This window comes from Rutidosis leptorrhynchoides, chromosome 8, assembly GCF_046630445.1.
Source record: "Rutidosis leptorrhynchoides isolate AG116_Rl617_1_P2 chromosome 8, CSIRO_AGI_Rlap_v1, whole genome shotgun sequence".
Classification (NCBI taxonomy): domain Eukaryota; kingdom Viridiplantae; phylum Streptophyta; class Magnoliopsida; order Asterales; family Asteraceae; genus Rutidosis; species Rutidosis leptorrhynchoides.
Window position 1 is genome coordinate 298291792 of NC_092340.1, and position 13367 is coordinate 298305158.

Consider the following 13367-nt stretch of genomic DNA (forward strand, 5'->3'; position numbering starts at 1 on the left):
TCCATATACAAGCTTAAGCTATATATAGTTCTAAATTAATCTTCATTGTGTTTCGGTATTTGCATAATACTTCTAAATTTCTGTTGGCTTCATTCATCTTATGGATTGTGTATAACACATATAATGAGAGATAGTACTTCTAGGTTCTAAAAGCATATATCTCAGATTTCAATTTGACATACGATATAAATAATTAGTCGCTATTTTTCTTTAATTTGATGGTAGTGAGATTACACATGGTTTGTATATTGTAGAGCCGCGATCATCCAACATAATCATGTCATACTAGAATTCATGATAGTACTCGTTAATAACTTGGGTCTAATATGTCTGCAAATAGTTAGTTTTCTCTATAACTATGAGACTTCAATAGGAGAGGATCTTAATAGTTAACAGTATATAGTAATATAGTATAAGGGTATAAAGAAAAATGGGTGTCAAAACTTATTATTGATATATAATCATGAGACTCATATAGGAGAGGATCTTATATATTTCTTGATTTTCCAATATACTCATTGTATCAATTAAGTAACCGGCAATGACAAGGGAATTTGACAGAAAAAAAAAAATGAATATTACAAAAACCGTTCTAATATTGCTACCAATTAATCACCAGTAGTTGAACTTAACAAGAACCTTGATATTACCTTAATAGTGCAAAATGATGAAACTTTAAAATCATGATTAATAATATGTTTATATAATAATATTTTGGTCATCAGGATGGATAATGAAATTGAAACAGAACTTCTAAAACATGAAGAAGAGGAAGGTGATCTAAAACAAAGGATATGGGACGAATCGAAGAAAATATGGAGGGTGGCGTTACCTAGTGTCATATCAAGGGTTTGTGCATTCGGAACTATTGTTGTTACTCAGTCATTCATTGGACATATCAGCGACCTTGATCTTGCTGGCTATGCACTTGTTCAAACACTTAGTGTTCGATTTGTCAATGGAATACTTGTAAGTCATTTTATAAAAAATTTGGGAATGGTTCACGTCTAAGGCAGTGTTTGACTGCGTCATAATGAAATAATTCAGTTCAACATTCATTCAGTGCGTTTGTTTGCAACCTCTGTATGATAAGTGGTGCTAAATGAAAGTTAAACCATTTAAAGTTGAATTCGTCTCTTAACAACTTCATTTTCTTCTAATACCCTCCAATTATATCTATATCTATAATATTTATTAAACAATTATTCTTTTATTTATCCATATAAAAAATTAATAGGGTAAAAGTATATTTCCCGGGGAATGGTAAACGTGGAACCCACAAGTTCGGCAGTCAACAAATTCCGTAGGAAAAAGTGTATTTCCCGACGAGGTCTCGCCGACGCCGCTTTGTCGGCGAAATGTCGTCGGTAAGTACTTTTGGCGAGGACATGTCGTCGTCAAATGTTGACGGGAAAATCCTAATTTTCTTTGCAGTGGAGTTTTTATCAGAATGATTATGATTATTAAACTATTATTGTCATTCACACCTAGGTTCGAACAGACCTTTAAATCATTGAATTAATCATTCTGTCTAATGAAACGCACCTTAAGACATAAACTATGGATATATCTACAGTTAGGAATGTCAAGTGCAACTGAAACACTTTGTGGACAAGCATTTGGAGCGGGACAAAACCATATGTTAGGCATTTACTTGCAACGATCATGGCTCGTGGATTTCATTACTCTTACACTCTTGCTGCCCATCTTTATCTTTGGTACACAAATGTTTAGATTTTTTGGTGAGGAAGAATTGATAGCTAAAAGTGGCGGACACATATCGTTATGGTTCATTCCATTCATCTACAACTTTGTTTTTAGCTTGACTATACAAATGTATCTACAAGCACAGTTAAAGAACATGATTATTGCATGGCTTTCAGCTCTTCAATTTGCAATCCATATACCTTTATCAATGCTTTTTGTGTATAAATTGAACATGGGGACCGTTGGTGCGATGATTGCACTATCAATGTCGTCGTGGGTCCTTGTGATTGGTGAATTTATTTACATTTTTGGTGGATGGTGTCCTAATACATGGAAAGGATTCACATTTTGTGCTTTTAAGGATATGTTGCCTATGGTGAAGCTCTCAGTATCTTCAGGCATTATGGTCTGGTAAGTGTTTATATATTTTTTGCTATAAATTTTGAATTTTGTTTTAGGTCAAAGTGAGTGGTTTTCAGATTCAAAATCGATGTACTTTTGTTGCCAGAATTCCATGAAATCATTAATGAACTGCAATATAATTTCGAAAAGTTAATTCTGATTTTAAATATATCTTGCAAATTTTCTAATAAAAGACAAAGTGATGCATTTGAATACTTACTTTTTGACTTTCAAAAGTCAAACTATTGTGTAACTATTGTTATTAATGTGTAGCTTGGAGTTATGGTACAATGCTGTTCTAGTCTTACTTGCTGGATACATGGCAGATGCAGATATCGCAATATCCGCAATCTCCATTTGGTATTCAAATTGTGTCCACATTTTCTCATTAAATTCATCTATTAAGAGAATCAATTCAACTAATTTTTAACTAATTTTTTCAGCCTCAACATCAACGTATGGGAGTTTATGATAAGCCTTAGTTTATTAGGTGCCGCATGGTAAACAATTTCTGAAACAAATTTTGCAACGGTAACACTTCCTTTGCTTCAATATGTGCCTGATACACTTTTCTATTGTAATTTCAAAATGTACCAAGTGTTCGAGTGGCGAATGAACTAGGCAGGGGTAACGCAAAAGCAGTGAAGTTTTCGATAAAAGTGATGTTGGGGACTTCTGTTGCGATAGGAGTGTTCTTCTTTGTTCTTTGTTTGATATTGGGCAAAAAGCTTGCATACTTGTTTACAGACGATGATGGAGTTGCAAATGCAGTATCAGATCTTTCTTTGCTCCTTTGCTTTTCAATTTTGTTGAACAGCATTAGTCCCGTACTTTCAGGTAATCCCTGCATCTCGCTGGTCCATGTATGCAGACTCTATTTCATGATTAGGACGATAATTAGATCTTGTTTCGTTATGTTCTTGAAGAGTTTAATGTCAAATGTTCACTATTACAACTTAAGGATATCTAATTATGCTGCAAAATCATAGGGCTGTCCTATCAATTTTAGGGGCTCAGTTCAATAAATAAAAGTGGGCCTTATAGTAAGTTCACACAAACAACAAATAATAACAAAACCCAATCCCGCAAAAATGGGATATGGGGAAATAAGATGTAGACAATTCTTCCCCTATATTAGAATAAAGAGAAGTCATTTCTTTACCCAGAGTGAAACACCTAATAGTAAAGAAACTTCTCCCTGACAATGTTTATATGGATAGAGAGATTGCTAAAAAAAGGTCATAAGTACCAGCATCAATAGTAGTTGTAGATAACATAATATTATTTAATGGATCAACACTCGCCAACAATCTTGGGCTATATATTTTGGGTACTTTAGGATATTAGGCCATATGTGATTGTGAATCTTGCATGCCTATCTGACCTTGCAAACAGAGGCGAAAATGGTATGGGGAGGGGGGGGGGGGGGGGGGGGGGGGGGGGTGCGGGCGCCCCCGGTGGATTTTTTTTTTCAGTGTAAAAATTTTGGGTTTTTCGACTTTGCCTCCGGTGGATTTTTTTTTTGCCCCCAAATCTACATATTTTGCCCCAAAACCTTCAAATTTTGCCCCAAATTCTCCAACTTTTGCCCCAAAATCTTCAACTTTTGCCCCAAAATCTTCAAATTGTATCCAAAAAAATTGCTACGGTTTAAATTTTTTTTTTTGCCCCTGGTCAAAAAAATCCTAGTTTCGCCTCTGCTTGCAAAATCATGATTTATATACAAGCTAGTAGTTTATATATAAATTTTTGTATTATACATGTTAGTATTCAAGTTCATAAAATTTGTTGTCATCAGGGGTTGCGATTGGTGCCGGTATGCAGGGACCAGTAGCAATCGTGAACTTCGTTTGCTTTTACTTGATTGGTATTCCGTTGGGAGCATTGCTCGGATATTTAACGACTCTAGCAGTTAAGGTATAATTTTGTATTATATAGTATTTAGGACTTCTCACATCTTAATCAAGGTTATAGTAACTTGGTAACGTTATAAAAATGTTCTAGCTAACATTTACAAAGGATTATTGCAACTACTAATATTTATGCATAATTTTTATTATTTTCCTAAGAAAATTCTATTACATGATAGGGTATATGGATTGGAATGATTGGTGGCGTTCTAATACAAACAATTGTGCTTGTATATATGACTTGGAGAACAGATTGGGACGATCAGGTAAATTCTTAACAAATATATTGGATTTGGATTTGGATTCAGATTTATCCCATTGAAGGCTATACGATCTTTCATATAAATGCGGTTTATGCTTTTTATTACTGCAGGTCATAAAGGCTTCAAAAAGACTCCATCGATTTTACTTAAAGTCGAATGAAAATCCAGAACAAATTCATTCGTGATTAAGAATGGTGGTCATTAAATTTTGTTTTCAATATGTTGTTTAATTTACTATTATAGGGAATGAATTTATTGGAATCTTAGGGCGGTGAATGTTAATTGATTCATTTGTTCAAAACTCAAAGAGTTGCATGATGTGTTTTTGCTAGTTTATTTGTTTGGTTTGTAATATTTTTTCTGATTTTAACTAAATAATACAAGACTAAGATTATGTTATTAAGAACATATGATGATATGACTACATGACCTTTTCATTGTTGATCAAGATCATTCTTGATTTGTTGATTCAGATCATGGTATATTTGGTCATATATGGAATCGGCGACCAGGCCGACCAAGCCAACTGATAAGAGCCAGCTATAAGTGGTCCACATTAGAAGAAGCAGAACTAATACACTATTTTTAGGAAAATTTGTCAAAATACCCTCATTTTCGAAAGTCTTTAACAATATTCCCTCAAAAATGGAATTTACAAGAAATTCCCCTTATCCACGCATCATGCACCATGCATGATGCGTATATCTTGGTGCCAGGCCCGGTTATGCCTATAGGCAACCTGCGCTAAGGCACATGACATCAAAATAATAGGGGCATCAACTTCTTATCTCCTGGGCTTTTATTTCTTTATATGTTGGGCTTTTATGAATATTATTTCTTATATATGTTATGCTATGCTATTGTTGCCACCTCTTTAGCTATCGTATTTTGTACTTATAATATCATTTGGGCCTTCATTGGAGTAAGGAATGAGAGTGCCAGATTTGAGTACCGACCCACACCTTAATTAATACGACTAATATACAAAGTACTCAGTAATATTCTATTTCTATCATGTACTTCGTATAATTCAATTTCAATAAAAATTAATTAAAGTAGATCCTTCTATTCTTCTTTTCATATTTTGTTCTCTTCAATTTTAATTTGTGTGATCGTATTCTATTTTTTCATACTTTTATTTGATTTAAAATATATGTTTAAGCAGTTCAAAAATAGAAAAATAAAATACTCCGTAAAAGACAAGATGAAATTTTTCAATATTTATAAGAAACTTCAAAGAAATTTTCTGTTAATGAGGCTATTTAGGTAATACGGAGAAATTGATAATGTAATCCTCGTGTCATAATGATAGGGACCAACCCATTGTTAGGATTTTAGGACCCAACAACATGAGTAATTAAAGAAAATTACTCAACCCACAAAAGATAAACGAAAGAACAATACGAAAAATTAAATCGACACAAGTAAAATAGAGATTTTCTACTATTATATTTGAACAACATTGACAATTGAGGCGGTTATTGATTTCTAGTTTAGACAAGTAGTGTTGAAGACCTTATATCGAAAGTCTACTCATTCGACGTATGTGATGAGTGTGCGTGTCCCAAATGGAGTTTGGCGGTATAATGGTGGTTTGACGTTCTTGGTTAGAAATGGAGATTGATGTTCGGGTTTGTTCAAAATCTTCAAGTGAGAGATTGTTGAGTAGTGAAGAGTTTGTTCAAAGTCTTCAAGTGGGAGATTGTTGAAGGTGTGAAGAATTTGATCAAAGGAACAATGCGTGACTTGGTGAACAAGGCTTGACTTGGTGAACAAGCCGTAGGGAGCTTGACTTGGTGAACAAGTCGTAGAGATTTTGTTGCCTTAATTAAATCTTCTAGTAGGAATGGAGTATGGAGCAAGTAATATATATTTATGGAATGTCTTTTGCTTGAAGGACAAATTTAACTTGTTGGACAAGTTTAACTCTTCCTATAAATTGTAACCCCTAGCCTCATTGTAATGTGTGCACAAAATTAATAGTAGAAAATCTCTGGTTTGCGCCCGTGGAGTAAACCATTCTCCGTGTTTTGGAGTTGGGATATAACCACGTTAAATACCCGTGTCGTTTGTACTTTATTTATCGTTATGTTTTAATTATTCGTTTGTCGTTTGTGTGTTAGTGATTCGCATAAATCACTTGTCTTGTTAGGGCCTACCGAATTCCTAACCCCCATTACCTTTGTGATCCAACCCAAAGGAGATCAACTAAGCCCAATGAATGAAAAATGTAAAAGGGGAGGAATGTTGAAAAGTTCAGGATGAAGGGCCATTGATTGAATTAGTTATTTGTCTAAAAAAAATATTAGTATATAGTTGGTGGATGTTATTATGTTAGATCCATCATTCATTTTCTATCGTCGAGTTGTATTTCAGCGATTATAACCTGGTCAGAAAGATATTTTTATCTTTCATGATCTTCCTATTTGCATTATATTCTCTGTATTTCAGCCATTGTAGCTTGGGCAACCTATTTCAGCATTGATGAACGAGGTTTCTTTCACCATTTATTGCCACATGGTGTTTTAATATTTTCGATGATATTCTTGTCTATATCCCTACATGGGAATACGATCTTGAGCTACTCACCAGTGTCCTCACATTACGACAAACATATGACCTGGTTATCAAAAATAAAAAAAAATGCACTTTTGGGATCAACTCAGTAGAATACTAGAATATCTCGAAAACATTATCGACGGTCACAGTATTGCCTTGGATCCCAAAAATATTGGGTTGGTTATTTCTTTGCCTACCCCCTTCACGGTATACGGTGTTCGCGGGTTCCTACGGCTAACTGGCAATTATCGTAATTTCATCCTCAATTAATATATTGGAGGTCATACATTTTGTTGGATTAATCAGTTTAGACCAAAGTTTAGTTTAATAATTTGATTTGATAATTTAGTTAGTACTTAGATTTAATTAATTGCTAGCTACAAAAGTAATTGGTATTAGTCTATCAAATCCCATGGAAAATTGTAACGTGGGTTAGTGGATAGTACGTCTACCGAGTTTATAGGTTAAAATGGTGAAATAGTGGGTCAGTAATGGTTAGTGCTAGTTTCTACGGAGTATTATATAAGAACACATATTGTAAGTTATTTTCATTAAGTGAAGCAAAGATGTAGTCCATTTTCGTTATTTGCTCATTTTTATTTTTGCTACGTATGTTATTTTCTATTAACTTTTGTGTATGAGTTAATAAGGGACCTGTGTCCCAACAATTGGTATCAAGAGCGAGGTTTGTGGCTTCAACTAGGGTCGTGTTGTTCGTGGGATGAAACTGAACCGGGGACAAGAAAACGGTATAACCATATGGGTTTGTTTTCTTGGGTGGTGGAAGAGTTTCATGAGAAGAAGCTAAACCGGAGTACAAGAAATCGGTATAACCAGGTGGGTTTGTTTTCTTGAGTGGTGGAAGAGCTTCTTGAGCAACTTGATCGGGAAAGCTGGAGTTGTTAAAGAGTGTAGGGAAGGCTGAAAAAAAAGAGGAGAACACACGGTGTATACATAGTGGCTATGGAGGTTCAAACCGAGATGGCTGTGGACATGACCGGGGAAGAGGTCGGGAGTTCGGGTGAGCCGAGGTGGTGTTGAACAATTCAAACCGAGATGACTGTGGGCGTGACCAGGGAAAGGTCGGGAAGTCCAGATGAGTCGAGATGGTGTTGAACATTTCCGGGGAAGTCGCGGTAGATGTTACAAGTGTGGTGAACGATTGGTGCGGATAAACTGATTAAGAGGGTGATTGTTGGATTAATCAGTTTAGACCAAAGTTTAGTTTAATAATTTGATTTGATAATTTAGTTAGTACTTAGATTTAATTAATTGCTAGCTACAAAAGTAATTGGTATTAGTCTATCAAATCCCATGGAAAATTGTAACGTGGGTTAGTGGATAGTACGTCTACCGAGTTTATAGGTTAAAATGGTGAAATAGTGGGTCAGTAATGGTTAGTGCTAGTTTCTACGGAGTATTATATAAGAATACATATTGTAAGTTATTTTCATTAAGTGAAGCAAAGATGTAGTCCATTTTCGTTATTTGCTCATTTTTATTTTTGCTACGTATGTTATTTTCTATTAACTTTTGTGTATGAGTTAATAAGGGACCTGTGTCCCAACACATTTGGCTCTCAATCGCTGCAAAATTTCTCTTGTTGTTATTTGTGTTAGGATTATAGGACCCAACAATAAGATTGATTTGCAGAAATCACCCTCCCACAATAGATAAAAAAAGACAAAAATAAAGAAAACAAGAACGCGAAGATTTAACGTGGTTATATGTAATCAACAGATTGATTACTTTAAATCACTAACCAAACTAGAGAGATTTTATTGATAATTTTCGTGATACAATGTATTGGTTACATTAGGGTGTTTATATAGGCAAAACAATACAAGGAAACAACTTTGGGAACAAGAAAACTCGTTTCTAGAATTTTCTCCCGTAAGGACCCACTTCGCGACCGCGATAGAAAAGTTATGGTCGGAAGTTTTGACTTCCAAGCTAACTGATCTTCTGATGAGCTTTTCGCGACCATAGCTAACTTTTATCCTATCGCTAAAGGAACCTGGTGACCGCGAGTCACCCTCCTGTGGTCGCAAGAATCGGAAATCATCAAATTCTTCTTTTTGTTACAATATTCTTCACCACTCCAACAATCTCCCACTTGAAGGAGTATTTAAACAAACTCAATCTTCGTCAACCCAACACATCAACAAACTAACCAAGATAGTCGAACCACCATACATACCGCCAAAACGCCATTTGGGACACTCACACTCATCACATACGTCGAATGAGTAGACTTTCGATAGAAGGTCTTCAACACTTCTTGTTAGACTCGAACCATCATCTCTCTATCTCTCTAGTAGGTCATTGATATCGCTTAAAACGTCAGTTACGTTTGTCGTGGAACAAGGTAGACAAGCGTGTCTCAGCAGGGTTCTAATATTTTTATTTTTAAGTACGGGGCCTAAATCTTATTAGCACTTTCTAGGGTAGAAAAAGTAAGTTGACCTATGGTCGTGTTTTTGAATGGTTTAACGAATTGAATTTCAAAGGGATAACTGTTCTTGGTTAAACTGTCTGGATAGAAGAGTAGTTTAAGTTTTATCTAATAGATTCCTAAATACTGGAAAAGTAAAAAGGTGGAGGAGTACCGGAGTGTGCAGATGAAGGAAATGATGTCCATGATATACGTCTAGGCTAGGGAAAGGTAGTCACGAGGATGAGCCTCTAAATAGTATAGTATGGGTCTGATCGGATGAGCCAATCGTACAGTCCTTACCAGTCGTCGAACTCTCGGAGTTCTCTTTGAGTGAAGGCTGGCATGTTACTAGGGTTGCACAATCGGAATGTGTCTAAACCTAAGGGGTTATCCTTAGTTAAGCACTAGGTCGTGTCAGAAGTCGAGCTCTAATCCTAACCCTAGTTATCTGTTAGGAAACATAATAACGACATGCCGTGTCGAGTGGACACGGTCACAATAGGAGGGAACCTACCGGGCTAAATTGGCAACAACAATATAAACTAACTGACCTATCATCATTCTACAAGGATCCTACTACACTACCTATTATACAGTGTTACAGTGCTACGCTGACAATGATACAGATAGAAATCTACCAGATGCACTCAATATATAGTAAGACCAGTCCTAAAGCAACAATCAAACAAGAACATGCAATGGGAGATGGAGCATACAATTGGGTACAACTAAGTGGATCATAATAGGCCCTAAGAGGTCTCCTTGGGTCAGTTATCAGGCATAGTAGGTCATTCATGTCTCAATTCCTAAGTTCCATGTCCCATGAGGTCGGGCCTCTCGGGAACACCGACCATACCGAGTTCATAGATGCTTCGGGTACAGAATAAATGAGGGTCTTAGTCCTATGAAGTAGCTAATTCCATATGGGTGGACAAGTCTCACTCACAACCTAGGTTGGTCAATCCCTAAGATACTAGCATACGAGCCTTACTATAGTCAGAGGTTCAGCGTAACAACAGTAAACGAACTAAAAAGTCATAACTACTCTAGCCTAGGTTTATATCGTGGCAACATACGAATACTCTAAGCTATCATGGTAATATCATAACGCATATTCAAACATGGATAGTAATAACACATATTTAAATATAAAAGAAAAGCGTTTAGAATAAAACCTGAAAAGTGATTACAGATTCGCCCGAGATTGCTACAACTCCGGAATTTCCTTCGTAAAAAACTAACTAACTAACTACTAACTAAACTACAATTGAAAAGTAAATTGAAAAGTAAAAATGTGAGTGTGTTCAAATGGAGCAAAATGGCTCTTATTTATAGTGCTCCTGGCCTGGCAGGCTGTTTATGGCAGGCCGTCTGATTTGATGTCAGGCCGTCCAATTTGATGTCTGGCCATCTAATTTTATGGCTGGCCGTCCAATTTGATGGCTGGCCGTTTAATGAGCCCGTCTAATTTGCTGTTGGGCCGTCCAATTTGATGGCAGCCCGTTTAATTAGCCCGTTTTTGGGCCACCTGTTTCTAATCACGCTGGCCGTCCACCATAGTAAGGCAGGCCATTTTTTTCCTTTGGTCAGCCGTTTTTCTGAGTGTCTTTAGATATTATGCCGTTTTCGCTCTAGATTCTTAGTTTTAAGTCCGTTTTCTTCGATTCTTTTGGTATTGCCTTCGTAATTACTAAACCTACGAAAATGAAGCAAATACTTTCCACTTTTGGCGATAAAGTTTGAACCTTTATGGTTTTTGGGCTTAATATCGGGGAATAAAACGTGACTATTTGAGTGATATCAGTCATTTTCTCTCATAAATTCATGAGGAGACCAGTTGAGTCAATGCAAAACCTCAACTTGTCCGTCGTCACCACCTTAGTAAGCATATCCGCGGGATTCTTCGAACCAAGGACTTTCTTCAAAATTAAAGTACCTCTTTTATATGTTGTCGAATAAAATGATACCTCAACTTGATGTGTTTCGTATGACTATGAAACACCAGATTCTTCCCAAGATGAACCGCACTTTGATTATCACAATACAAGATGCAATAGTCTTGTCTTTTACCCAACTCACACAAGAAGTCCTTCAACCACACAAGCTCTTTAGTAGCTTCTGCAATAGCCATGTATTCGGCCTCCGTTGTAGATACAACAACACTTCTTTGTAGTCGAGACATCCAACTAATTGCTGTCTTCCCTAATGTGAAAACATAACCCGTAGTGCTTTTCACCGAATCATCACATCCACCCAAATTAGCATGCGTATGACATTATTTTTAGTAAAACACAATCCCATATTAGAAGTACCTTTCAAGTAACGAAGCAACCATTTGACCGCTTCCCAATGCTCTTTCCCCGATTTAGACATATAACGGCTTATTACTCCCACCGAATGAGCAATATCCGGTCTCGTACAGACCATGGCATACATAACACTACCCAAAGATGATGCATACAGAACCTTTTCCATCTCCGCTTTGTCTTCTTCCGTTTTAGGTGATTGACGTTTCGATAACCTTATTGAGCTTCCCAAAGGCATAGAACGAGCCTTTGAATTCTCCATGTTGAACCTCTCTACTACTTTCTCAATGTATTTAGTTTGAGACAAGTATAGAGTTCCTTTCACACGATCACAGACAATACTCATCCCAAGTATTTGCCTAGCTCCACCAAGGTCTTTCATCTCGAACTCATGGGAAAGTAATCTCTTCAATTTGTTGATTTCGAACATGTTAGAACCCGCAATCAACATATCATCAACATACAATTACAAGATGATATAAGAAGACTTGAATTTCTTCAAATAACAACATTGATCGGCTTCAAATCTTAAGAAATCAATCTTCTTCATAAACTCATAAAACTTCAAGTACCATTGCCGAGGTGCTTGCTTCAATCCATACAAACTTTTCTTTAGCTTACAAACCTACTTCCCTTTACCCTTTACCTTAAAGCCCTCGGGTTACTTCATATAGATCTCTTCATGAAGATCTCCGTGTAAGAATGCAGTCTTCATATCTAATTGCTCTATATGTAAGTCTTCAGATGCAACTATAGCAAGTACCAACCGAATAGTAGTCATCTTAACTACCGATGAAAACATCTCATTGTAATCAACTCCTTCCTTTTGTTGAAAGCCTTTGACCACCAACCAAGCCTTGTACCTCTTCTTTCCACCCAACTCCTTATTTAGCCGATACACCCATTTATTTTGCAACGCCCTTTTATCATGAGGTAGTTTCACTAGTGACCAAGTTTTATTATTCTCAAGTGACCCCATCTCTTCTTTCATAGAAAGCTTCCATTGTATGGATTCTTTTGATTTTCTCGCCTCAAAGTAACTGTCGGGTTCACCATTCTCGGTATAGAGCAAGTAGTTTATTGATGAAGAATACCTAAGATTAGGCTTGGGCACTCTAGAACGTCTTAGTGTAGAAGAAACCAGTATGGTTGGACCGGTTCCATCATCATCCTCCACATCACTAGAACTCCCACTATGTTCGGAACTATCACCGCTTTTCGAACCGTCTTCATCATTAGCACTTTGTGAGTCTTCACCATTATTCGGTAATTCATTGTTACCCGAACTCCTACTATATACTACAAGATCATCAATAGAAACATCGTCAAAAGTAACATAATCCGTTTAGGACTCCCCATTTTCGGTTTGCCATAAACCGAATCTTTATCAAAAGTAACATCATACGAACGAATCACTTTTCTAGCTTCGTTATTCCAACATCGATAACCTATCTCATCCAAACTATAATCAATGAAAGTACACCTCTTTGACTTAGCCTCAATCTTGTCTCTATCCACATTCTTGCTCTTCACATATGCATTGCACCCAAAGATTCTAAGATGACCATAACTTACCTTTTTTACCTTGCCATTCTTCTTCAGGAATTCGGAAACCCAATGGTGCTGAGGGTCCCCTATTTATCAAATAAGCCACCGTACTAACCGCATCCTCCCAAAACATCTTAGGAAAACCGGCATGCAGTCTCATACTCTTAGCCCTTTCATTTAACGTACAATTTATACGTTTGGCGACCACATTGTGCTGTGGTGTCTCCCGTATCGT

At 36.5% G+C, this 13367-nt stretch overlaps 1 protein-coding gene across 1 annotated transcript; it reads left to right on the plus strand.

Annotated features, from left to right (window-relative positions):
• The first annotated feature begins 726 nt into the window (after positions 1-726).
• Positions 727-4544, plus strand: LOC139861577 (protein DETOXIFICATION 24-like). The gene is made up of 8 exons (XM_071850012.1): positions 727-969; positions 1577-2118; positions 2383-2469; positions 2553-2609; positions 2708-2946; positions 3908-4026; positions 4199-4285; positions 4393-4544. Exons 1-8 carry the CDS (start codon positions 727-729, stop codon positions 4465-4467), a joined length of 1449 nt encoding a protein of 482 aa, XP_071706113.1. The 3' UTR covers positions 4468-4544.
• Positions 4545-13367: the final 8823 nt, after the last annotated feature.

What these genes read in the sequence shown, in the direction of transcription:
- LOC139861577 (XM_071850012.1), top strand. Translation starts at nt 727, where the DNA reads ATGGATAATGAAATTGAAACAGAACTTCTAAAACATGAAGAAGAGGAA. An exon ending in GATTTGTCAATGGAATACTT is followed by an intron (nt 970 to 1,576) that starts GTAAGTCATTTT and finishes ATATATCTACAG; the next exon opens with TTAGGAATGTCAAGTGCAAC. An exon ending in GAACAGATTGGGACGATCAG is followed by an intron (nt 4,286 to 4,392) that starts GTAAATTCTTAA and finishes TTATTACTGCAG; the next exon opens with GTCATAAAGGCTTCAAAAAG.